General features: G+C 46.7%; 1 protein-coding gene across 3 annotated transcripts in view; it reads left to right on the forward strand.

The window, feature by feature from the left end:
• Nucleotides 1-2107: 2107 nt before the first annotated feature.
• Nucleotides 2108-26246, forward strand: part of MYO1D (myosin ID) — a 158551-nt gene continuing 134412 nt past the window's right edge. For 2 of the 3 annotated variants that reach the window (XM_086766952.1, XM_086766954.1), the window contains exon 1: nt 2108-2251. In XM_086766952.1, coding sequence (XP_086623078.1) covers nt 2157-2251 — 95 coding nt within the window. In that variant the 5' untranslated portion in view covers nt 2108-2156. Of the gene's footprint in view, nt 2252-2832; nt 2980-26246 lie in introns of all 3 variants that reach the window. The other variant, XM_086766953.1, reaches the window with a different exon arrangement.

Here is a 26246-nt window from a genome sequence, read left to right on the forward strand (position 1 = left end):
CCACCACACCCTCAATTTAGGTCAAAAATTTCCAGATTCAGCCAAGACAAAAGCATCCAGGCTTGGATACGTGGATGACCAAGCTGAGCTTAGAGAGCAGGAGCATACCTGGTTCAGGAGCTTGTGGATGTAGGTGGAATAAGCCACCTTCTTCTTCTGCCTGCGGGGACGGAGGCAGAGGAGGCTCTGCCAGGCACACCCAGCCGCTGCCTTCTTCCTCAAGAGGTCCAAGGGGTCAGGGTCCATCGCTGTGGCCCACGCACACCGCTGGTTAAACACGTGTTTGCTGCAGCCCTGCTGAGGGAGAGCAGAGCAGGAGCCCCAGCAGCAGGGCCTGGCCTTCAGACCAGCCGCCGCCGCCACCACCGCCATTGCCACCACCTTCCTCCAGCCAGCCCCACACTTCCCAGGACATTGACAGGCATTTAATTAACACCAGGCAAACAAGGCACTAACCATAACGCAAAAGCCACTCAGCACATTGCATGAAACAAGACCAGAAAACATCTCTCCCCCCCCCCCAGTACCAAACACACCAGAGAAGCGAAGCACAAAGAGGGGATTTTGGGGGATTTCTCCCCAGCTCACCTTCAGGAGCCCCCCAGCCCTGTCCTCCCCCAGGAACTGCTGCCTATAACCGGGGGGGCTCATTGCTTTCAGCTGGGGGGGCAGCCCGTCGGGACCCACCAGGCTGTGGGCACGGGCACACCACCTCACACCCACACCCCCCAGGGCCTACACCTAAAGCAACAATTCTCCCCCAAAATGCTCTTTCGGGTGAAGCTGTGCCTGCTCCCAGCCTCCCTTCGGGCCCTTGGTGCCCTGATTAGTATCATTAAGCTAATTAGCCAGAGGCAGCTGGTTCTGTGGTGGTGCAGGGCCTTCGCTGTGGCACCCCGGGTGTTGCTATGAGGTTTATTTTGCATTTGTTTGGGTGGGCTTGAGGAGGTTCCGTAAGTGCTGGAGTGAGCAGGGCCTGGGAGGGGGCTCAGGGGGACTGGGTGCAGGATCGGGCCCTGCTGGTAGGGCCGTGGGGTGGGGGGGAATTACTCCTGAGGGCAGGATCGGGCCCTGCATGGTGAGACCCTGGGGTGGGTGTCCCTGGGTGCAGAGCCCAGTGGGACCCTCGGGGGGTGGTGTCCCCTGGGGCACAGGATTGGGCCCTGCTGTATGGGACCTTGGGGTGGGTGGGGGTTGCCAGGTGCAGGATCTCGCCCTGTCCAGTGGGGTCCTGGGATGGGGGGCTTACCCCTGGGGGGAGGATCGGGCCTTGCCTCTTGGGGACCTTGATACGGGGAGGGGGCCGTCCCTGGGGTGCAAGATCGAGCCATGCCCAAGCAGGACCCAGGGGTGGGTGGGGGTTGCCAGGTGCAGGATTGGGAGTGCCCTGTGACGATCCTGGTGGGGGGGGTGGTCCCTGAGGTGTAGGATCGGGCCCTGCCCTATGGGACCCCTGGGGGGTGGGTGTCCCCTGGGGTGCAGGATCAGGCCCTACCCTATGGGTACCGTGATGTGAGGAAGGGGTCCCTGAGGTGCAGGATCACACCCTGCCCTATGGGACGGGGGGGGGCGGGTGTCCTCTGAGGTGCAGGATCGGGCCCTGTCCTATAGGTACTCTGATGTGAGGGGGGGTCCCTCAGGATCGTGTCCTGCCCTACAGGGTCCCTGAGGGGTGGGTGTCCCCTGGGGTACAGGATCGGGCCCTGTCCTATGGTTACTCTGATGTGAGGCGAGGGGGGGCTTTGAGGTGCAGGATCGGGTCCTGCCTTATGGGACCCCTGGAGTGTCCCCTGGGCTGCAGGATCGGGCCGTGCCCGATGTTGGTTTTTTTGGGCGGGGTGGGGGGGGGTGGGGTGGGTGGCGTGTCTCCCCTCTGTGTGCGCTGCGCCTTTGTCCCCGCCAGGGGTCGCTCTTGCTCCCTCCCGCGCCGGGCGAGGGGCGGGACCCGGCGGAGGTGGCAGGAGGGGCGGGGGCTGGGCCCTCCCCCGTGCGCCGGCAGGGGGCGCTCACCCCGGTGCCCGCCTCGCGCCCGCCGGCCCCGCCTCACCGCAGGTGAGGCGGGGCCGGCGGGCGCGAGGCGGGCACCCAACCCCCCCCGCCCCCGTTTTCCCGCGCCCCGGGGAGCGGCGGGGAGCAGCGCGGTCGTCAGCGTCGCCATGGCGGAGCAGGAGAGCCTGGAGTTCGGCAAAGCAGACTTCGTGCTGATGGACGCCGTCACCATGCCGGAGTTCATGGCAAACCTCCGCCTGCGGTGAGCGCGGGGGCGGGGTTGCGGCGGGAAACGGGCCGGTGTGAGGAGCGGGATGAGGCGGGGGGGAGATACACACAGGACACCCCCCTTCACTGCCTCAGGGATTGCGGGGCTTCGTCCTCCCGCTTCTTCTCCACCCCGTCTTCGTCCCGGTTTGGCAGCTGGGGAGGGGGCACTGTGCCGGTTTAGTGAGCTGAGCGGGCCAGCGCTGCGTTTGGCTGTGATGTGAGCTCCGAGACAGCGCAAAAGGAGGAGATTTTCTCTAGAATTGTGACATTTAGGAGAGCCAGGTGAACTCAGGGTGCGGGCAGGCAGCACCCAGCCCAGCCTTGGGGCAGGAGCCTTCTGCCACCCCTTTGGAAACCTCCCTCTCTGCTTACAGACCTCAGCTCTCCTCCAACAGGTACAGCACCGGTGCTGACATGTGTGCAAAGTTGAGAAGGGAAAAAAGCCAAAAAACCAGCAATAAAAGTCACCAAGTCCAAGGTTGCTCCAGTCTCGAAGGAGCCTTACGGCCGTTCACTGATGTGGACTCGCTGCGTTAATGTTTCACAATCTTTATGGTTTTATCTCCCTTCTAGAGGCGATGGACTTTGGGAAGAGGTGCCTTCTCCTTCCCGTTTCCTCGGTGAAGCACAACTAAATCCTGGGCGGCACTGATAGAGAGGACAGCCGGTGGGGACCCTAAGTCTGCGGCTGTCTTTCACTTTCCATTATAAAAGATTCATGTGAGCTCTTGCTGATAAACTCTTATGCCCCTGCTTGTGCAAGGATTTGCTAATTACCAAAGGGAAGCCTTTGGGATAAAACTGTGACTTACTGACTGGCCTGTTTTGCTGAGGCTTTCCTGCCTGTTCCTCTCCTGCACTTGCCTTCTGGAGCTGGTTGAAATCCGTAACTTGTCAGGCCTGTGCCGTTGCTGGATGCACCTGAGAGCGGCTCTGGCAACAGCCAGGGAAGAGAGGTGGGCTGAGCTGCCTCAGCTGGCATGAAACTACTGAGGAAGGAGAAAATTCAGCTCTTTCAGGCAATTGTGATGTCTCCTCTGGATGAAATTTAGATTTTTGAGGTCTGGCTGCATCAGCCGCTGAGTGCTCAGGAATCTTTGTGCTACAGCCGGGGCGTACCCTTCTTCTGTGGTGCCGCCAGGTCAGGGCTCCGGTCCTGGGACCATGAGATATAACATCAGCCAGCATATTTTACACTATTTTTTATTTTATATTTTGGATTTCTGTTTGGGGGGAGGGCATTTGTGTTTAAATACAAAGAAAAACATGATATGAACAGTTGAGCTTTGAACATGAGGAAACGTCAGATTTAAATAGATTTTGCGGTGTCTCTGAAAGCTTAAATTTGCTTCTCGTTTGTGCATGCCATGCCACTCTAATTGTATTACAAAGGGCTTACAAACAAAGTCATTATAATTAGCAGGAAACTTGCATGTAACAATTTGTTCTTGGGGTTTTTATTCTTTGGTTAATGTGTGCTAGAAATCTAAACAAAGTATTTAAAACAAATTGTTAGATAACTTAAAAATCAAGGTAGCATACAAGCTGCATTTAGGAATCAAATTAATTAATTGAGAGGTGCACTGTACTGGTAGACTTTGTACAAAAGAGGGTGAGTAGAAGCAGCTGGCAGTTCTGGATCCTTACAATTGATATGTAGTTTGATTTTTTTGTGTCCTGTTGCATGCCGGTCCTGCCCGAGGATGTTGTCTGGACATCCCTGCTGCATTTAACACGCCGTCAGCTGTCCCTTTGACTCCAGTACCTTGGTCACCGGTACTCAAAGCCAGGCTTTTCCTTATGCCAGGATTCAAACTCCAGTTTCTTTTGCACGAGAACGTGCGAGTTGCTTTGCCTGTAATCTGCACTTCAAGGTTGTCTTGTGTCTGTGCTGTGGGCAGAATAATCTTTTGTTAAAAAAAAAGAAACAACCAAACAAAAAAACTTTAGCCTTGGTACTGTCATCCCCCGACTTTAGGCTTGTTGGTGCTGGGACATTTGGGAAAGCTGATCTGAATTTACCAGAAGTGTGGCCTTTTAGTAAAATTGCTGAACTCCGCTGAGCCCTGATCGATGCTGCCGGTAGAGCCGTGGCCCTGGCCTGCTGACCCAGCTTCGCTGCTGCTCTTACTCCAATTCTCCAGCAGTGTTGCTTCTGTTAGTTTTACCGCTTTGGAGATGGTCATTAATGCTTGCTGCTGATACATTTTAAATTGTGTCAGACCCAGATTACGCCCGAGATTCTGACCTGTTCAGGGGCTGGTTATGCCACATTGTGTTTGGTCATGTTGTGTCGATGGCGTGAGTCGCCTTTGTGCGCAGAACGGAGTGGAGAAATTGTTGCTTCTCCATCATTAACTTCAAGCGCCGGGTCTGTTTGGTTTACACTTGGATGGGCTCCACCCTGTTCCATAAATCCAGCTTTCTGCCAGAGCTATTTTTGTTCGGGGTCACTGGCTGACCCAAGACGGGTTATGCTGGATTTAGTTCCCAAGTGAGCCCAGATGTGGGTGGAATTGAAGTCATAGCGGCTTCAGTGCATGCAAGGATATTTCCCCAAGGATGTCTCTAGTGGGAAAAAGAGAAATGGTGAAGTTGCACTTTTCGTTACTTTAATATTTGAATTTAGTGCTGTTGACGTGGGCTGGATTAAGGATGGCTGATTTGTTTGTTGCCCTGAGTACCTGCCTGGGTAGGGAGGATGCAGTGTGCATTTGCTACCTCATTTCCCAACCACTGCGCTTTGTGCCCTGTTGTTTCGTGGAGTGGTTCAGCAAGGATGTCATAGCGTTAGTATTTTTTCATGGCCGTGTCTTATAACTACTTAATAAACTGGCCATTTCATGTGGATGCTGGAGCAGTCACTGCGTGCTACACGTTAATTGTAAATAAAAGCCTTCCGGCCCTTGAATTCCGTAGTTCTGAGTGGGCTTTGAACCAGCGCGGGTTGTGATTCTTAGTCATCAGAATAAATAAATTAAAAAAAAAAAAAAAGCACAGGAATATTGGAACAATTAGTGTGGACTCAGTAGCTAGCTTTTTTCTTTGTAGAAAACCTCCAAAGCCTCCAAAGCTTTAATTACTCCTTAAGTGGGCTTCAGTAGGAATTATTATGAATTATTATTATTATTTTATTATTTCAGTATTTGGGCAGTTTGTGCATCAGCAGAGCGCCTGGCATTCCTTTAATCAGCTCCCAGTTGACCTTTATGGGCAGGCTGGTTACTGCAGTGGTGGTTGGCATTATAGTTCCTATCGGAGGCTGTAAGATTCATTGCAGGACTCCCTAAAACAGGGACTCTTTTTAACGTCAGACGGCTCTCGGGTCCTCTCACTGACGTTCAAGGGCTCATATTCAGCTGTGCTTTCGTGGCAGTGGGTGGTTTTGACTTAACATGACTCCCACTGCTCCACAGCAGGTAGAGCGAGACGGTGCTCGTGGAAAGGCAGCGGCGGTCTCGCAGGAGTTGCTAACGTTTTGCAGAAGTTGTGGCGTAGATGAAACCCGCAATGTGAACTTTTGAGTAAGAGAAACACAAAACTGTACATCACCTCATTTTTCATCATGCCATAATGAAAATTTCAAGCGATTAAAATTGTCATTTTTAATTTACTTCCTTGTAAGGAAGAGGACAAGAAGGTTCTTTTTCACAAGTATGAAATGTTCTGGTTTATATGTTTGTGTTATCCTGCATATCGCTCTTCGTACTGTCCTGTACAACGAGCATTTATCTTGATAAGCAAATCAAAACTGGGAGCTTTAAATACGGTATCTACGGCATGCAAAGAGGTATCTTGATTTCTTGAATTTTTGGTTCTGTAGTCTCAGTGATAACTTCAGGAATAAGTTCAGACTGGCTCCTCTCGAGGTCTCGAATCCTTTGCAGGAGAGTAAGATGTGATCCTCGCTGTGCCGGGTGGTGAGATGATGTGGGGGCCCAACTGGAGAAACCCAGCGCCTCTGAATCGCAGCTGAGGGCTGTAAGTGGAAAGCCACGATGAAATGCAGGAAGAAAGTTGACTATTCTATATCGTGGTGGCAGGGTAGCATTCGGGGTAGTCCCATACGAGCTGTGTGCCAAGGTCTTTCTGTTCTCACATCTCATTCCAGAGCAGGTGCTGCCTGACTCGTCTTTTCCTGATTTCTAGTGATTTGCTCGTTTGCTGTAAGCATTGTTCACATCCCCTCCTGGGAACAGAATAGGCCTTTGTCGTGGTTATTAAAGAATTCAAGGATGCGTGAAAGGAAGATGGTGAAGGCACCTGGTAAGGTGTAAGGGTTGTAAAATGAATTTTGGGTTGTTTTCCTCTTTTTTTTTTTTTTTAACTAGCTCCAGCATGAAACCCAATGTGGAAGGCTGTACTTGCTGCTCAGATAGCTCAGGTCATCCCAACCTGCCTGAGCCTGAGGATGTTGTGTGCAGAACTTCGCTTTAATAGTCCTTGTAGCTGTCTCCCTGCACACGTTGTGATTTCTGACCTCTTAAGGCAACACTTAATAAAAACACAGCTCTACATTTAGCTAAAAATACACAGCAGTGTTTTTTCTACTGTTTCTCAACTGTTTTTTACAATGCAAACCCCAGCGTTTTCAAAGCTATTCTAAATTAAGGCAACGGTTCTAAATTACTATTTACTGCAGATACTTTTGAAAGACAATAGTATTTGTTATGATTAATACTATTTTTGGTATCAAGAATCTGTAAAGAAAATCTGGTTCTCCTCTGAGAATTTTCTGTTAAGTGTTTGCTGCTGAGGCAAGTGTTTGCTGTGCAAGCAAGGGCAAGGTGTGGGCTGTCCTATAAAAAGGTGGTAGCAAACTGGAATGGGGAATTGAGCTTCAGGTGCTGGAGAGGGATACCTGAAGGGATTTTCTTGAGACAGTTGTGTGTTGGCTGTAGTTTTTGGGACTCTATTAATAAAAAAAAAAGACATCTTTTTCTTCCACATGGTGTAGTGGGTTGAGTCCACAGTATCTGTCAGTCTTAAAAATGATCTGGTTTGTGTTTTGGATGACTGGTGTGAATAGTTTTCAGCCTCTTGTGTTTACAGCACTCTCCAGTGGAGGCACTTTTGGATACAAGAAGCTGAAGATGGTGCTGAAAATGTATAAACCTTGTAATTGTGGGAGTGACCTGAAAAGAAGCTACAATGCAGTTGTGAGCAGCCTCTTTCAGCAGGTGATATAAAAGAGCAACTTTTTCTGTAAATACAGAGATGTTCACTGTCCTGCAGTCCTGAAAGGCCAAACTCCAGCAATTTAATCTCCTCTTGACCTGGAGACTGGGTTTTCTTCCTTTTGTCTGTCCTCAACAGCTCTGGCAAAGCACATGCGAGGTTCTGGGCTTGACTCAACACTTCAGTTTGTTCCTGTCTTTGGAAGATCAAGAGTCCCCATAAGTACGTTAGAAACACTATTTTATTGTGAATAGCCTTTGTTTCTTCATCTGTTTAGCACCCTTTCTGCTCTTCTGTTGACTCGATCTTACCAAAAGCGTTGGAACAAAGGGGTGCCGTCTGTATCGTATTGATCTTTTTACATCAGCTTTCTTATCTTTTGAGCACCATCTTAAATATTCCTATTTTTGGTTGAAGTTGTGGTGGGAGAGGTTTGGCTTCACACTAGGCAGTAAGGTATCTAATCCTGGCAGAGGAAATACTATGTGAATGCTTGGTTTTGTTCGGGCTTTTGGGAATGAAATAGTTGTGCTTCATAAACAAGCTTTTCATGCCTTTAAGCCATTTTAATTTCCTCATTTTAAATAGGTATGAATATTTGAATTGTTCACGCGGTGTTGAATTTAAAAGCTGCCGGGAAGAGTCTGCTTTCTTCCTGGAGAGGGGTGCCTGCCACCACGGATGCAGCAGGACGCTCCTCACTGCTGCTGGGACCGTTGGGGTCAGCAGTTAAGTCTCATCAGCCCTTCTTGGCTGCTGCAGAATTGCTCAGCTTGCAGAGAGCCGTCTTGTGTCAGAATTCGGAATGAATGGAATGAAATTCCCCGTGGTCCATCAGAATTTGACTTAGGAGCTTGGGCAGGGTCCAGCTTGATCTTTGTAGATAGAGAAGGCCATCGATCTCACTTAAAGCAAATCCTGACTACACAAGCAGCAGAAGGGAGGATCAAGGTCAGCTTTTGGATTTCTGCAGGGACTTACCCTTCAGCTTACAGAAACTGATAGCTGCTGCAGGTGTGCTCAGTGTTTCCTGACAGTGTTCATACGAGCGAAGCGCTGAATGAGATGATGTCCGGCATGGGATGTGTTTTGCCTCCATATGTGCTGAGTTTATAGTCACTGAATCTTCTTTTGCACATCTGTCCCGCCCTGACTTATGAATACCCCCTTTTCTCAGAGGGAAATTTTACAGCAGTCTTTTTATAGCAGTGTGGGTGAGGTAGTGTTTAATAATTTTAACACATGGGTGTTGGATAATATGCGAGGTCAGATTTATGAATGAGATTAGTCTTTCAGGGTACCTTACAATTCTAAATTCCTGTGCTGGCAATGCTGTGCCCCAGACCTGCTGGTCCTGTCTTGCCAGCCGCCACAGGGCTGCGTTTATGGTACTTGTCAGAGCGCAGGTAACAGTTTAATTGTAGGTAATTGTAGCTAGCTAGCAGCAAGCTGGGGAGGGACATTCATGTCACATGGCGTCAGGTGTGAAGAAAAAGCTCTACAGCATCAGTTTTGTAACCAGAGCTGTTTTGAACTACCTCAACAGGAAGTAGTTCAGGTATTTTTTAAATAATATTTTTTTTTCTGCTGTTTATACAGAGTATATATACAAAATTCCTCAGTAGCCTTTTTGCTTTCATCCTTGCCTCTTCTCTGCAATTATTTTGTAGATTCTGATGAAGTATGGGTCCCGAAGATCCTCAGAGTGGGCAAAGCATCTGTTTGGGATACCGTAAAGTAGAATCCTGTTCTTGTTTTTGACTGCCACAGGTTTGAGATGGCTCCTATAACCTTAACCATCTTAACTGAAGTAATTTATCGTCACCTTCCAAATTTCACTAACTAAAGGTTGACTTTAAGATAATAAAGCCAGTATTTCCACTGAGTCTCCTGATGTCCTTTAGTCAAGAGTCCTTTGTATTGACTTCTGTTCACAAACCTCTGGAGCTGGTTTTACTGACCTACTGCTCTGCTGACCCCTTGCATTCCTTTCAGGCTGAGCAAGCTTTTGCACTACCTGAACACTTCCCCTTTAGTGATACCTAGCCAGATTCCTTTCAGAGATGCAAATCTCGCTAGATGTTTGACTGTTACATCATCGCTCTCCTTTCTCAGCCCCTGGGTCGTGATTGCATCTTTTTATGGCATGAAGGAATTCTAAAAGGAGGGAGAAGAAAACAGATGTCTGAACACAGGTTTGCCTGGAAGTGTTAAGTAAGGGAGCTACATGTCCCTTTGTAGCAAGTGCTCATTTCCAGTTCTTGGAAGCAGAAATACAGTTTCTAGAAGAAGATTTCTGTTCCTTTCAGGCCTTTCAGTTAGATCCGATGAGATCTCGGCTCACGCTACTACTGTCGTGTACTGGTGTTTCTGTCTCTGTTACAGACCAGGAGAAGTAAGTTTTCATTGTGGTGCTTTCAAATGCTGAGAGAACAGCTTGGATATGAGGCTGTTCTGTCTCTGGGAGTGAAAAAGGGGCATTAGGTAGATTTATTCTGTTGAAAAGACTTTTTTTTTTTTTTTCTTCAAATCTAAACCATTAAACTGTTCCTCAGGTAACCTCTCTTGCTAGGAATGAGGTTTTTCTCGGTCCTGGGATGTGTTTCTTGGTACCTGGTCTGCACGGGGCACAGCTGCTGCAAGCTGACGGGGGACAGCAAACTGGTTCTGTTGGTGAGCTGTGGTTTAGACAGACAACAGATAACGTGCTGTCAGAGCCCAGCAGTGAGGAGCTGAGGTGGGAGGAGGGGGATATCACGTAAAGACCTTTTAAATAATACAATCATTGGTGGTAAGCTGGAGGACCCACCCCCGTCCTCGTAGATGGTCTTGCAGTGCTCTACTTTTCTCCTTGAACAGTGTTGGAATATTTGTGTCTCACCACGGTTGCATTCTGTCCTGTGCACCTGCCTGCTGGAGCTTTTTGCAGCACACGTTTCCTGATTGCTGTGGTGTGGCTGGCCATCCCTTCTTGACTGAGACGCTGGCACTGGCCTGCCCTGTTGCTGCCATTTGCCTGCTTTGATCTGCTGGCCTCACGGTATGTGAAACTTCGGAGAACAGCTAGTGTGTGACTGTTGGGCTGCTCTGATCCAGAGCATTCTTTCCAGAAAAATACACTGTTGTGTGAAAATAATGGCGTTAAACCAGTTATGTGATCCCTAGACAGCCACTTACCTGCCATGGTGTCGTTTCTCACCCTTGGATGTTTCCTGCTGTACTCCAGGGTGTCAGCTGTTGACTCTCAGTGCCCCTCCAAGAAGTATTTTCCCACCTGACCCTTCCTTTCTCCTTTTGCTGCCTTCCTATATTTTTACAATTGCAGTATCCTCTTGGTCATCTTTGCAAACTCTTCTCCCTCCTCTTTCCTTCAGTACCTTCTTTGTTCAGCTGGTCACATCTGCCCAGCTTTCCCCCTTGCTGAACTGTCTGTTCACGTGCCTTCAGCTCTCCCAAGGGCAGAGATGTCTTCCCTCATTTTGGTGTTGATCCTTTCAGCCTCACCCAGTGAATCGGGTGGAGTTCCCTTGGGCTGAAGCAAGTAGGCTCTTCTGGACAGCCATTCACTTGTTCTGCCTGCATCATCTGACTTGGTCCTTTCTAGGCCTTTGCATTCAAAGCCAAATCTTGTTATTTCCCCTGTGGTGTATCAGACCCGCGTCTGAGCTGTAAGCAGGGCTGAATCTTGTTCCTAGAGTCACCTTCACACTGATTTTTGTGCTCACTCCTTGCCTTGTTCCTTGGCAAAATCCTCCTTCCTGCATGTGCTTGTTCAAAGTTATCTACAGAGATTGCTTTTGTTTTCTGTTTTATCTGCTTCATCTATCTCTGTTCGACCTCAGAAGCACAGCTTATCTCCTTCCAGCGTTTATCAGTTTCTCCCGCAGCACTGATCTGTTAACATGTCTGTCTGAGAGCATTCTGACGAGCATTTGTGTATTTTTCCCTCAGTTGCTGTTTTTGGCATGGAAGAAACGCTGTATAAACTTTAACAAAGACACTGCCTCCTCCATAAATGTCTAATTTATGAGACCTACACGAACTTTGTCATGGTAGGAGGTTTGGTATGCTGTAACCGCTGATTATCCTGTTGATCTGCTCAAGTGGTTTCCTGGTTCCATACTGGATCCGTGCCCGTGTGCGTTCATGTTTTCTTGGGCCTGGACAGAGCCTGGCCTGATGCTATCTTACCTGAGGTAGTTCAGGTAGAGAATAATTGGCTTATAGAGTCATGATCTGTTCCTATTTAAGGCTGATGTGGTTTAACTTGAGAAGCCTGAAGGCTCGCTACATCTTCCTGTGAAGTAAAAATTGGAGAAGATCTGTGGCAGGACTCTGTGCAATGTGTGGTATGAGGTGTGCTGCAGGAGGTGGATGTTTAGTTTAGGGCAGTACCTCTGACTCCGTCTCCAAAACACGATGGTTTATGTTTGTACTTTTGTGCTTGCCCCTCTATACGTGCCATCTCACATCCTTTGTTTAGATCAAGTCAACGTAAGCAGTGTTGCACCGGAACTTCTGACAACCTTTGGATAAGCTGTCTTATTCTGGGGCTCCTGGTGAAAGGGTTTTGGGTCTCCTTCTGATGTAGAGCAGGTGTACATTGCTGCCCCTCAAATGAGATACACTTTGGGGCACCAGCTGAAACTTCCTGAAAAGGTTCCCTGTTAATATCTGACTTCCATTATAAGCATCAGACTGGTCAGTGCCTCCGTTATTGTACTGGGTTTTATTTACGGTGCCCAGGACAAACTCGCAGTTGGGGAACTGAAGGGGGCTTGAGTGATTTACATCGTGCTGTCCAGGAAGGAAAACAGCCAAGCAGTAATGAGAACCCGTATTTTAACAGTTTACTGGATGGTAGCAAAGGCTGTCTCCCGATGAATAGAAAGAAAAACAAACACAAACAAAAAATTCTCTTTTCCCGCTGTACGAACAGCCCAACTTTGTTTCAGGAGAGCTCTCCTATGGTATATTGAGGTGGCAAAATCTGGCGTGTCAGCCTGCAAAACTCCGTGGTTGTAAAAGCCTTTACATCACGGTTATCAAGAGCACAATGAAGCTTTCATGTGGCTAGACATCTTCGAGATGTTTACAGTAAAACTTTTATTCATATTGCTAAACTTCAACTAAATAGGTTATTTTGTTTCCAAGAACGAACGATAAAGGAAGTTTCACCCTCAAAGGAAAAATCCAGCTACTATTGTTTGAAGGCTTCTCTTCCCTTGCACTGTTTATAAAGCAACTGGACATTGAATTTATAAACTTCCGAGGCTGGAAACAGTGCCTTCCACTTCTTCTCAATACCACTACTTGGTGGTTTTTTCCTTCTTGTCTTGGGTGTAAAGATCAGGGGAACAAATGAGAGAAGAGTTAAAGAGCTGTAAGTATAACTTAGGCTTCTAGAAAAATCCCAGAATGCCAGAGCCTGCGCACCAGGAGTTGTTAAGTGAACTCACTGAGAAAATTTGTTGCCCCTGCGTACTGTGGAAAACGTACTCTGGTTGGTTTGCTTCTCAAAATATCTGAAGGATGCTATGCTGCTTTTCCTTTGGCTTGCAGGGACCTAAGTACCCCAATATTCTTTTAAAGCTGGATGTAAACAGCTCCTTGGAACAGCAGCTATTAAACTTTGTTGAAAAGTGCTTAGCAATGACAAAAAAAATGTTATTTCCGAAAGGATTTCTGTAGCACTGAGGGTTTTTTTTTTTCAAATGAAAGTCCAAATTTACCACAAAAATGTCCCTGTAAACTCCTATAATTCAAAACATATTCCTTGCTTTTCAAAAAGCACAGACAAATTACCAGGGGGACTTTCTAAAATAAGACTGAGGGTTAGATGTATAACTTTGCGGACAATGCTTCTTGATAATAAAGTGTTTCCTTTTTTGAGTTTCGCCTGTGTCGCAGTAAGAAAGTAACTGTGCTTTATGTGGTTTATGCACTGACCTGTTTTAGCTGAAGAGGACACTAACGGTGTTTGTGTCTGCCTGCAGGTGTTGGTATCTAAAAAGGAGTGTATTAGTTTCCCTCGTTCTCCTATTAAATGTAGCATTTATGTCTCTAACAAAACAAACAATAGAAATCTTGTCCTTGTTTGTTCTTAACTTGTTTTTTGGGCCGTACTGCACCCTGGCTTTCAGGGATACAGACATTTCGAAGCTAGACATCTCCAGTCTCTGGCAGTTAGTTCTGAATCTTTATTAGTTGTACTGAACTTCAACCCCTCTGAGGAAACACCAAGAAAAAGCAGATACGTGTAAACCTTTTTAAACCTGGTGTAAAACGATACAAGCCAGACTCAATAGGAAACTGAAAACAAGTTGAACGATTTTTAAATAACTAGGAATATTTTGCTTAGTTTTCCAATCAGTTGATAGAAAACTTTTCCATTAAGGGTTTATGTTTCTGGAGACTTGGGGCTGCTTATTGTCAAAAGGAGTCTTGTTTTTAACGGAAACAGTCTGGCTGCCTTCTTTCTTCTTTGTTACCGTCACTCCATACCTGCAGGTAGCAAAGGGGTGGCCGGTACCAGCCACCCCGAATGCCCGGAGCGATGGGTGTTGAGGGGTTTGGATGCTGAGCACTCCTGCCCTGAGGAGCACAGGAGCGCCAGGCTTCAGCTGGTAGGTGGAAGTATGAAAGCCAGGAAAGCATGACGGTGGACACTCCTCTTTTAAAAGATGCTATGTGTATTGTTCCCCATCATGCAGGAAACAAGTAGTAGTGTAAATCTCAACGTTTTCATTTACTAAAAGAATGTCTGATTATTTTTTTCCCTGCTTTTCTGTTGGGTTTCGGGATCTCTGACCCTCCTACCAAGGAGCCAAGGTGGCACCTGCTGCTCACGGTATGAAGGAACAATTGAAGCAGCTGGCTCAGAGCAGCTGCACTGTTTCCATGACTTCCCTGAGCTGGTGACATGTTTTGGGGGCTCTGGTGACACAGCATAGGCCATGAATAACTTCAGAGGCCAGTCCAGATTTGTCCTGCTGAATCTGGGGAGAAAACCCTTGAGCTGATTGTGATCTCCTCCCAGGAGCTCTTTCCCATAGGTGATCCGTAACTGGTAATTCAGTTGCTTTGCTGAGAGGCTGTTTGCTGAAATTAGTGAGCAGACGCTGTACGAATAGACAGATCAGAGTAATTTCACTTGTTTTATCGTGCAGACTAGCATGGGAGCAGTAAAAATGTATTGTGCAGCAAACATTTTAGTTGAATCATGGAAGCTGTTGAATTGGGTCATAATCTTTTAGACTGTTAAACTCCATCTGATCTGACACTTGAACCTTCTGCCCTTCCCGTACCGTCCTCGTCTCTAGAAAAAAAAATTGACCTAAGGTAAATACAGTAAACTTAGTGAATTTTGAAGACATTTTATAGCAACTTGACTGAATTAAAGGAAAATTTCCTGGGGTTACATTTCTACACTATTAAATCAAAATATCTTGCGGGATGGAACAAATTAACAGGTTCTTACAGAAAGCCAGGCTTGGTCAGTAGGTCTGGGTTATGTTGGACTGGGGATGTGGGAAGGCTTCCAAGAGATCAAAGGTTTAAATGGTCAGGATCAGTACTGTGGGGTTTTTTTTATCAAGACACTTCTGCTGCCTTTTTGAAGGCTACTCCATACCTGTCTGTCAGCTATGTGTCAGAAATCTTGTTCCAACACCACTTTTGCATCCTTTGTGCAGTGCCAAAGTATTTTTCACCTCAAGCACCAAATTCTTGGCGCTCTTCAAAAAAGCCAACCCTCTAACCTTTCATATGTAGATGTATTGGCTTGTCTTAGCCCAAAAGAGTTTAAGATTAATGAGCAGCCTCTGTTTATATTAATGAGGCATTTGATGAGAAGCTGATAGCACTGATGGCCAGATCCCAAGTAATTCTCTGTGTAACAGTGTGCAGGAAAATTGCACAATTGTGCCCACCCATCTGGTCAGCACTGGTGTCTGCAAGGATAGCGAGAGCTTTGGTACTCCTTTCATCCTTCTCTGAGTGATAGCGTGCGATGGATGTTTTGCAAACTAAAACTTTCTCTGTAGTTTGGACCTGGGTTTTGGTAGTCATCGTGCACTCCAGAGCTATGAGTGACCAATAGTCCCCTTTTTTAATGTGGGGAGGAAATCACAGGAAAAACCATCCTATCCCACATCACGTACAAACGGTCTGTCTGTCAGTAAGGACACTGCCTGTGTGAGTGGGGAGTGAGTAGCACTGACAAACTCAACCATTCACAGATTTTGTTTTCTGCTTTCTGATGTTTAAGCCTTTGGGATATGCTGTGGTTGCTTTCAAACTTTTCTTTGCAGTGATGAAAGCTAAAAAGCTCCCTTAATAAGGGTGAAGACGGTTGTATTCATTTCACTCTAGGAGGATGTATTTAAAAAAAACACAATAGCTATCATGAGACCCATGAAATAAATCACAAGTGCCAGTGGTGAATATTATTTCTCAGTCTGTAATCTTGCCTTGTGTTTGCCTCCCTGCTCAGTGCTACTGTCGCTGCCACCCGCCCCTTGGGTTGTCCTGCCACAGAGTTTTCTCACCAAGGATTTTGCCTTTGAAATTACATCTTTCACTCAAGAGTGGAAGAGTGGAGTAGTTTTCGGTCTCACAGAAATTTTTAATGTCAGAATTCTCTTTCACAGGAACTTTAATGTGGTACACGAACGGAGGGCTTTCGGCGGGGATGTCCCCGCCTTTAGGCGCCTTCAGGTGCTGCTGCTAGTGCCTGGGAAGGGATTTGTCTGGAAAAAAGATCAGTTGCTTCTCTGCTCGGGATCCTGAAGAGCCTTCCAGGGTGGGAACTGGTGCCGCAAGGTGATGCTGGGGGTCCTGAGACTCCTGCTCGCTCCATGTGACGGATCTCCTTCCTCAGCCCTTCCTCAGCGCTCGCTGTCCCCCCCGCTCCAGCCTGCCCCGTCAGAGAGCTCGTAGAAGGTGTCATTTTAAATGCTTTTTTTCTGAGCATATTTGTGTTGGGTGTTTCTTTCTGGCATGCTTACCTTACGTGTCAGTCTCCAGATATGTTCTTAAGGGCCTTGCTGTTTAGCCAGCACTTGGCCCCCTGGAACCACAGAAGCATCGCTGGTGTTACCCTGGTGCAAAGTCTTCGCTTTGCTGTTACAGTCTGTAATTACGCACACTACTAATCGTGTTCTGGTGCTTCCGAATCCCGCTGCAGTGTTTGTCACTCTTGCTTTTGGATTTCACATTTCCAGAGTGTAACTAGCCATTCTCCATGTGGCTTGGGCTTTTAATGCTAGATTTGCCTTGAATTACATCATAGAGAAGAAGTTGAAATAGCGATAATAAATCACCTTGCTCTTAAGTATAGATAGTATCTACTTGTCTGTCTCAGCAAGTGTGTTTTGGGATCTCATGGAAACTTATTTATTAGATCATACTTGTGAAGAGAGTAGATGAGATTTTTCCTCTTCTTCCAAATATAACCACCTTGTGATCTTAATCAACATTTGCTTTAAAATTGTCCAGCCAACGATTTCCTGACAAATGTGGCCAGCAGCAGTGTTAATGTGGAGGTGGCTTTTTTTTGTGATGGACTCAGTTACTGCTTTTCTGTCTGCAGACAGGACTGTGCTAGGAGAACAGCTTGGGATTTCCTCCAGAGATTACTGGTATTTGACAGATCCTCATAGAGCAAAAACAGGACATGCTGTTACAATGTCTGTTATTTAGGCTACTTAATATTTTGTCCAGTAGTCACTGGAGTTTAACTGGTGGCCTTTATGTGCGAGCTTGCTTTTTCTTGCCCCATTTGTCCACCTAAAGACAAACAAAAACCCCAGCTGAATTTGGAGTGTGTCCCCATTGATGTTTTTGCTGCCAACCTGCCATCCTATCTGCCTTGGTTTTATAACTGGGAGTGGAAGTTGCCCAAGGTCATGTTTCAGAAAGCGATAACGTGTTACTCCTGCCATTGACTCTGCCTCTTGACTGGTTTCTGTAGACCTCAGACTCCTGCTTGCAGCAGCCTGTGGGAGTACTGGTAGTTAATTAGTGTGAGCCACGCCAGTCCTGGTTTTTAATTTCCTAGATGGTCCCTGGGTAGTCTCAATTTCAATTATAGTTCTGCTGTTGCAAAACTACAGCAAGGACCTGGTTTTCTCTTGGTGAACTGCTGTGTAGTTGCATATCTCAGGGGCCGCACAGATCTCGGAGATCATGGGATGCAGTGTGAGAGAACTGGGGGAAAACAGTTTTAATCTGGAACCTGTGCTGTGTGGATTCCCCAGAGAGCCAGCAACTGGTCTGATCACGTACAGAAAGCAGTACCCCATCTGCTAGCTTGTGATCTCTTCTGAGAGCATCATCTACCCAAACATCCGGAAGGAAGGTGAGAGTTCCCATTGCCTGACCCAAAGCAAGGTCTTCCTGCCAGAAAATCCATCACCATCAGTAGCGTCTGCAGTTGGGTCTTCTGTGGGAGCTCTGAAGTACTGCTGTGATGGACCTGAACATGTAACTGGAACAGAAGTTAAAACGACTTGTAGTTTCACTTTTTTTTTTTTGTCTGCTCAAGACACTGTTTCCCATTCTTTTCCGTTGCCCAGCATCTTCTTGCTAACATCTTTGTTCCCTGACCTGCCTTGTCCTTTATAAAGTTTGTTTGGAGCCAGGAGCAGTCATCTTTGCTGTCTGTGTATCGGACAGGTGCTTAAAGAACTGGCTTTGAAATTAATGAGAAGGTTAAATGGGAGGCAGTTGTCTCGACTTACAGATTAAATGAGTGAAGCTAAACACTAAGGTTGAAATTAGCCTTGTTCGGATGCTTCTTTTGGAGTTCCATAATTTACAGAATTACTCCCTGATATTTACAGGTATTACTCCCTAAAAGGAGACTGTGCTTTGGTGCTTCCCATGGGGCTTCAGCAGCAGGGTGACCTGCAGGAAACCTACACGGGGTCATTCTTCTCGATTTCAATTCCTTCTGTGGAAACGGGAATAACTCTTGGGATAGGGAGACGTTTGTAGCCGGATCCCGTCTGCCCGGTGGTGGTCCGGCTTCTCTGGGTGCAGGTTGGTTGTGTCACGGGGAGGGACGGTGCTTTTCAGCCTGGTGATTGTTAGATACACTCCACCCTTGAGAGCTCCCACTCCTTTTGCTGCTCCGCTCTGGGCGGCTGGCACGGAGCGACGTTACGCCAGAGCGTCGGCATGGCCTGCGGTTGCATAACGTACTGCAGTGGGCTGAGCAGCTTCAGCAAAACAGTCCTCTTGGACAGATGTTGCAGGGAAGCAATGATTAATCGGGGAAAAATTTTAACAACCTTAAATGGCAGTAAATTTATTTTGGCAGGTGGAGACTGAGAAAGTCACTGCTGCCATGTAGCGGAGTGTTACTCTGAAGAGTTAGATTCGCGTTTTATCTGCCATAACGCTTTCTCATGCTGTCTCCTGTCTCAAACTTTTACCGGAGTGAGAGCTTCAGTACTGAAATCTGCTTTTTACAGAAATCTTTCTAACGTGCTTGCCATCCATGTGAGAATGTGGAATGACATTTGTTCAGACCCTCACTAAACATCAGAAGTACCGTTGCTTCTGCTTCATATTCCTTATGGATAAGGAATAGAATATCCTTCTGAGTTGATGTGCTGACAGCTGTAGCTTTATTCTCGAGGTTGTCTTTTCAAGACACATGGACTGGCATTGCAAATAACGCTGAGTATCTTTTGTGAGACTGTACGTGATAAGGTGATGTATCGCCCTACCAGACTGAATTTTTCAAATATTCTTGTAATAATCTTCCTGAAGGTGAAAAAGTAACTGGATTCATCTCAGAGATTTCTTTAATAGTGGTTCTGGATTAAGATTGGAGCTTTTTAGATTTGGTGAAACAGTAACCCATGTTTAAAAGATCCTTGAGAAGCAAGTGATAAGGGAGAACTGATTACTCTGAAAATTATAGCGACATTCAAGATATGAATTGTTTTTTATTCAAAAGCTCCAAATTCTCAGCAGCTTTACTGTCGTATTTCATTTTGAACAAGAATTTAGTTTTGACTTCAGGAGTAAGTTGCTGGCATTTCTTTTTTAATCTCTCCTTGTTGGCTAACAAGAGTTATTGTTTGTGCATCCATCAATTTCATGGAAGCCTGTTTGTGATCCTGAAGCTCTGTTCAGGGCAGGAAGCACTTACCTAAACCTGAATTTTCTATGCTCTAGAAAACATTCAGCCTTTCTCTCAGATTGTAATGGTTAGGTAGGAGGACTAAAAATGAGTGTTGCATGTTTTTATAATATTGTTATTGCTCAAGACACACGAGTTAGGCAACCTGCAGTCACAGTGGCAGTGCTATTTTTGGTTACAGAGTTGTCCCGTGTTCTTAATTCTTTCTTTAAGCAGCAGAAGCGGTGACATGTGTGCTGTTGTCTTACCAGCGCTGCACTGAAAGTAAACATTGGTGGTGGCCAGGAACAGCCACTTGAGGACTGTGTGTTAGGGTAAGTGTCTTCCATGTGAAAAAAAGAAAAGTGTGTATTTCATACAGTCAATCTTTCTGCAGACGGATGGGTTGTCAGTCTGGCAGGATGTAATTCCATTTTCCGTAGTGGTTTGGTTTCCTTTTGGCTGATGTGTGCTTAAGCTCCTCACCAGCCTTGTGCTGAATTGATGTTGACTCTAAGGTACTTTTTTGGATAATTCAAGGGAAGGATATTTGTGAAAAGATTGTGACTTGCATTTTATCTGTAGTAAAAGCAGGCTATCAAGGGAACTTAAAAATACTGAAAGTATTGGTTCAGCTGTACATAATTTTTAAAGTCACATTTTATGGCCGCATGTGACAGTTACAGTTCTCAGTGCAGAGAGCTAGCTGGCAGATGCTTCTACTTGGTTTTTTTAATAAGATATGAAGGCACAACACACATCTGAAACAACTGCTTAAAATCTTGAAGCAACTGTAATTTAAGGCATGGTGATTTCTTCAGAAAGCTTTTCTGACTTTGGATAGAGGCCATGTTATGTAATATATAATTATTTGGCATCAAAGCTGTGGTTTTAAGAAGGAAACAGTTTAAAGCTTGCTGTGGTCTGTGCTGTGGCAGTAGCGTTCACAGCGTCGGCGTGTGCAGGAGTGAGACTCAGGTGAGGTGTGTTTAGAAAGGCACAGTTTCCTTGTGTCCTGTGTCACAATTTCCCTCCAGTCACCTTGCAGATCAGTGACTATCCTGAGTGCCAGCCATCAGGAAAATGAGAAAAGAATCAGAAAAGCTGCCTGTTTTCATGTCATCCAGAGTGCTTTGAGGCTGCAGCTCGCTACTCCCGTGTGTCTCGTTCCTGAGGAAAAGCTCCAAGCGGTGCCACAGGGCCGAGCAGTGGCACAGCCCCGGGCAGCGTTTTGTGTGGCTGCGCCCAGGATGAGACGGGACAAGCCTGCCATCAGAGGCGTGTTCAGAGGATCAAGAAGTCTAGTACTGCTGAGGTCCTTTTACATTATTTTTCCCTGATATTGAAAAGAATTATTAAGAACCTCCTTAAATTCCCTTTGAGCAGCCACTTAATTTTCCTTGGTTTTTGTCTTTGCCCTAAATGGAGTCAAGGCAGTCTGGAGTAACGTGTGTGGAATCGACAGGCCGTTTTTTGTTGCATACAGTTTTCCTTTGAGGTGACCTTTACGCTTTGTGTTAGTTGCATTTCCATTTAGGGAATCCTTGAACTATCTGATATTATTGGTGGGGTAGGCTTAGATAGAACCAGAATTTTGAATGTTTATTTGCTGATAGTGAATTGCCTTCTTGTGTGTCCTCCAAAACCTCACACAGCAAACACTGCAGTCTGGGCTGCTCTCAGAGAGGTGACAGCAGAGACGGCAGCAGAAGCAGCTCATGAGGTGAGAAGGCCTGTGGGGCAGAGCGGGGACGTGCTGAGCGCAGTGGCAGGTGACCGCGAAGGTCCGGTGCCCTGTTCACCTCCTGCTCAGCTGCGGCAGGAGAGAAGAGAAGGGCTGGCGCTGAAAATGTTCCATGTTCCCTGAAGTACGCTGGAGGCACGGGATTTCTTAAGATCCTGGATGCAGTTTTGGAGAAACTGTGCCTGAGGGCAGCCATGGGGAAGGTTCTGGAGAGCAGCTCATGGGTCATTCTTGACCTCTTCACACATTTGAGTTCTGGGAAAGCAAGGCTTGCTGAGAACGAGATTGTAGCAGGAGCAGCGAAGGCTTTTGCCCGTGCTCCTCAGTGCGTCTTGTGTCTCAAGTTAGTGCCTAATCCTGTTTGGAAACTTTTTCTCCCCTTAACCCATTTTATTTTGCAGTGACTGTTCAGATGATGTTTCACTGCTGTGTTGAACGTAAACTTTGGTTTCTTCCGAGTTCTCCAGCGTTCGTGTCTGTACCAGTGAGCAGGGATTGCAGGTGGTCCCGGGGCTCAGCTGCTGCTCTCGTTGTGCTGTGGACATCTGCCCGAGAGGCACAAACCTCGGGCAAACTGCCAGAGGGGCTGATTTGCAGAGTTACGCCTGTTTTACTGAAGGTACCAGCCTGGCTCAGACTGTGCCATGGAGGAGGGTACAGGTCTTGCTGCTGAAAGGTTTTGTGGCCCACAGGTCACTGGAACCAGTTTACAGCTATTTTTATTGCATTTGTTTCCTTCAGATCTGTACAGGATGCTTGTTCTTTTAACGTCCTACTTTTTATTGTGATTATGGATTGTGAGTGCCAGCTGTGCAGGAGGCAATGCCTGTAATTGTGATTCTGCCTGGGAGTGCCTGCCAGCATGTGTCCTTCTATAATGTCCGGTTCTTTTATTTGAAACAGACTTTTGTTTGGATGCCTCTCAGAATAATCTGTCAATAGCTGAAATAATACCTTGATCCCAGAGTAAGTGGTGCTGCCAGAAGTCCCGCTTGCTCGTCTGGCTGGTCACAGCTAATAAACTGTCGTTGCTCGCGCTGCAGTTCGTTTGGCTCCCGAATTGCCCTTTGCGCTGTAGGTCTGCGCTTGCTGGCCGAACTGGATTAGTTACCGATTAACGGGACGTGCACAAACAACTGCTTGCTCTGTTCTGAGCCCAAGTCTGCCTGCACTTGGGGTTATCTCATCCTTCCAGCGCTCCTTGGGAACCTGTGAACTTCCAGGGGGATTCAACGATGGGAACACCGGTGCAGCCCACCTGCTTGACTTTTGGCTGACGATGACTAAAATTCATAGCCTAGCTGGACACTTCTTGTTGCTTGCAGTTGTAGTGTGAAGACAGTTGTGTTTAACAATTTTCCCTCTTTTTTTTTTTTTTTTTTTTTTTTTTTTTTTTTTAAATTAAGATTGGGTGCAATATGAGGGAGAGAGAGGAGCATAAGGGGACCGTGAACCAATTCCAGGGTTCATGAAGCAGCGATAAAGGTGCTATTATAAATGAGCAATGGCTTGTAAAGGGTTGCAATCTGCTAATGTAGGTTACTGAGCTGATACCACTGATTTAAGAACGGTTCTTTAATCTGTTCAGATATTTTGACAGCCTTTTCAGTTTGAATATGAGGAACTGGTCTCTTGTGAATTTTTGATTTTTTCTCTGGGTCACTTTAATAGTTGCAAAACCTGTCAAATGACACTCAGCTGCACAGCACACCGCTATTTCTGATCAAACTGTGAAGAGAACAGCCTCAATAATTGCAGTGATGACGAAGTAATTGTCATCCAACAAGCTGTAATTTGAAAGTGGGTACCACCGCTTGGCCAATGTGTTGATATGGTGTAGAAGCTTTTAAAATACTACCTTCTGATACCTTTATTTTGCTATTTACTGCTTATATCTGATTAGTGTGTGATGAAAACATCACACGTGCCCATCTCCTTCGCCTGTGCGTTATAATTACGTGTTTTTGAAGCAATCAGTGCTGTGGAGAGACTGAGAAGCGCAGCAAGAGCCAATGTTTGAGTAACCAGTCGCACACTCGTGTGCAGGTTTTGAGCGTGGTGGGTGGTGTGTGGTGGTTGGTGTGCTGGCAGCTGGTCAGCGTACGAAGCCTGTGGTATCGTGTGATTGTGTTAGTTTACCCTGCAGAGGCGGCTGCTAACAGGAAGAAAGGGCCATCTCATTGCCAACCTTTAAGAGAGAAGCGTGTTACGCAGCCAGCGCAGTTTCACCTTGCTGCTCGTACCAGCGGCACTCAGTTATGAATTCTCCTTTGAGATTCCTTTGGAAACAGAGTCAGAGCAGGCAATTGAGGAGGGACTTCAGGAGCCAAAGCTGTCTGAACCAACCCGGTTAAAACAGGAGTGTGAGTACTGCCCTTGTCTGGAAGGGGGTGATCAGTAGGCAAGGAGGCCAGCAATAAATGATCAAAAAGAATCCCAAATTTCTGAAAGTCTCCCTGGTTTGTGGAGGCAATGTTTCATGTTGTGTGTATACTGTTAGACTCTTTGAAATAGAAATGATGCTTTCCGTTGTCAGTAACACCTGGGTGTTAGCACCATCTTCTTTGCCTTCCTAATGAGGGAGATGGGGGGGCTTAAAAACAAGATAGTCAAGCAGTAGTAAGTTAATGTTTAGTTGAAGTAATATCTGATTTATTTCCTGTGCACTTAATCCTCAGTTGCCCTGAAGTGGATAATCTGGTTGCAAATTAACCTCGCCATTGATAAAGCTCCATTCAGAAGCAGCTCCGTCCTGGCAGAGTGCAGCAGCCTGGGCGTGGTGCTGGAGAGTGCGCCCGTGCTGCTTTTGGGCTGGGGAGCCCTATCGCTGTTGTCTCGCCCCGAGGAGCTCCAGCTAGCGAAGCTGCAGAGCCGAGGTGGCTCTCTGCAGAGCTGGCTTTTGCCACCGTGTTCACAGAGCAGAGATCCCAGAGATCTCCTCGCAGGAGGTGAACCCCACTTCTGCAACGTAGCACCGTACAGGAGCTGGTGCTGTTGAGATCTCTGGTCTTGTTATGTAGACAGTGGAAACCTGGTCAATGCGGTTGATGACCCAGCCCCCAAATTTCCCCTGCCTGAGTGTAGGTATCTAGTGTGCTGGTTAACCCAGATGCAGGTGGAAATGCCACCGCCGCTCTCTGCAGGGGTTTGGCAAGCTGGCTTTGTCCTGCCGGGCCACTCAAATGAAAAAAATGTAACCTACGTGCCCTTGGGAGTGGCCATGGTGTCTGGTGCAGAATGTGGTCTGTTGGAGAGCGCTGGGAATGTGTCTGTGCTGTTGAGAAAGATCCCTCTGCCAGGACTGCTGCAGGTGCTGGGCAGGGCGGCTGGGGAAACGGCTGCTTGGCAAGGAGCTAGCAAGGACGCCGCGCTTGCGAGCTGCTTTGCACCACCTGGCCTGTGGAGCAAGATTCTCCCTGCAGCGGATCACGGGGATGGTACAGACGTTGCTGAGGTTGCCTTTGCGTACAAGCAAGATTCATAACGTTAGTGATGGCACAAGTGGAGGGGGTGGAGCTCCTACTGAAGATGCCTGGATCACCTCATGGATGAAATCCAATTATAGAAAATGCTAAGCCGTTCATTTACAGATGAGTAATGTGCAGTAAGTTGGAAGGTCATGGATCGGTGGCAGAGGAGGATTAGAGGACGCTGCATGTGCTGCGTGATACCAGCCACCCATTCAGTGTGCTTCTAGAAAATGTTCATGAGGCTGAAGGATGCAGTAGGAGGAGATGCAGTCAGTAAAGACAGGGAAATGTTGGTATGACTTAATAAAATGTCAGCAGGCTTTTGTGTTTATAAACAGTTTTGTCCCTCTGTATTTAAAATAGGATAAATTAGAAGAAATAAGAGATGGTTATTGTGATGAAGAGTTACTAGTGCTTTTATGGAAGGACAGTAAATAAAGTTTGACTTGTTTAAACTAAAAGTGGAAACAAATCCCTCAACCTGAACTGATGGAATTACACTTTTTCTGTTATCTCCTCTTCCTCCAACCTTCCTTCTCTCCCCACTTCTCACTCCCCCTTATCCTCACCAAAAAAAAGGGGGAAGAGGTAGAATCTGTGTTACGCTGGTGAAGCAGCACGAGGTGGTAGAGGGGAAGTTGCGAGTTATCGTTGCTGGTGGGTTGCACAGGTTGGCTGGTTTGTTTTAACGTACTGATCCTGTATTTTAGGGCTTCCACTTGGTGTTTGCGAAGCAGGAACCCTTGGTCCTGGCACACTGCTTTGGCTGGAGGGTATCTATTGTTCTCTTCTCCAGAACTCGATGAGCCGCAGCCCAGATGAGGTATTTTGAGGGTGAACCGACACTTCAAATGGTGTTAAACTGTTTTGGATCCCTGGTCTGTCTTGCTTGAGGTTACATCAACAGATTTGGACTAAGGAAAGGATTTTTCTTGTATCAGGTTACTGGAGAGTTTAGGAGAGTTTCCGCGTGGCCCATTTCCTAGAACCATTGGCATTTTCACTGCTGAACTGTAGTTCGTTTAGGATTGAGACAGAAATTTGACTGCGCAAGCAAATAGCTTCAGAAGATGAAGCTTGCTTGCATGAGAGAGAAGTAGAAGAAATAATTAACTGGTTTTTAATCTCCTCTGACCTGTGACTTTGAGGCAAGTGAAGATATGGTGTTAGTAACTCTTCTTATTTCCTGGTGTTTGCTTATCAGCATTAATGACCGGTGCACTGTAGCAGCAACTTAGGAAAATGTGTGTTTTTACTATATGCGGGACTGTTTCCTTAGCTGTTAATGCGAGTCTGTTCTCCAGGGAAAAGGCCAGAGAGTGGGTGCTCAAGATGAGGGGAGATATAAAGTGTCAAATTCCTTTGTTCTCCTCAAAGAACAAAGATGTGAACAGGAAATAACTAAGCTTTATTTCTTTTCCTGTAAGTCTCTCTTGAATATATTTAGGAGGAAGAGTCATTT

Source organism: Chlamydotis macqueenii, chromosome 25 (assembly GCF_036417535.1).
Source record: "Chlamydotis macqueenii isolate bChlMac1 chromosome 25, bChlMac1.mat, whole genome shotgun sequence".
Taxonomy (NCBI): Eukaryota; Metazoa; Chordata; class Aves; order Otidiformes; family Otididae; genus Chlamydotis; species Chlamydotis macqueenii.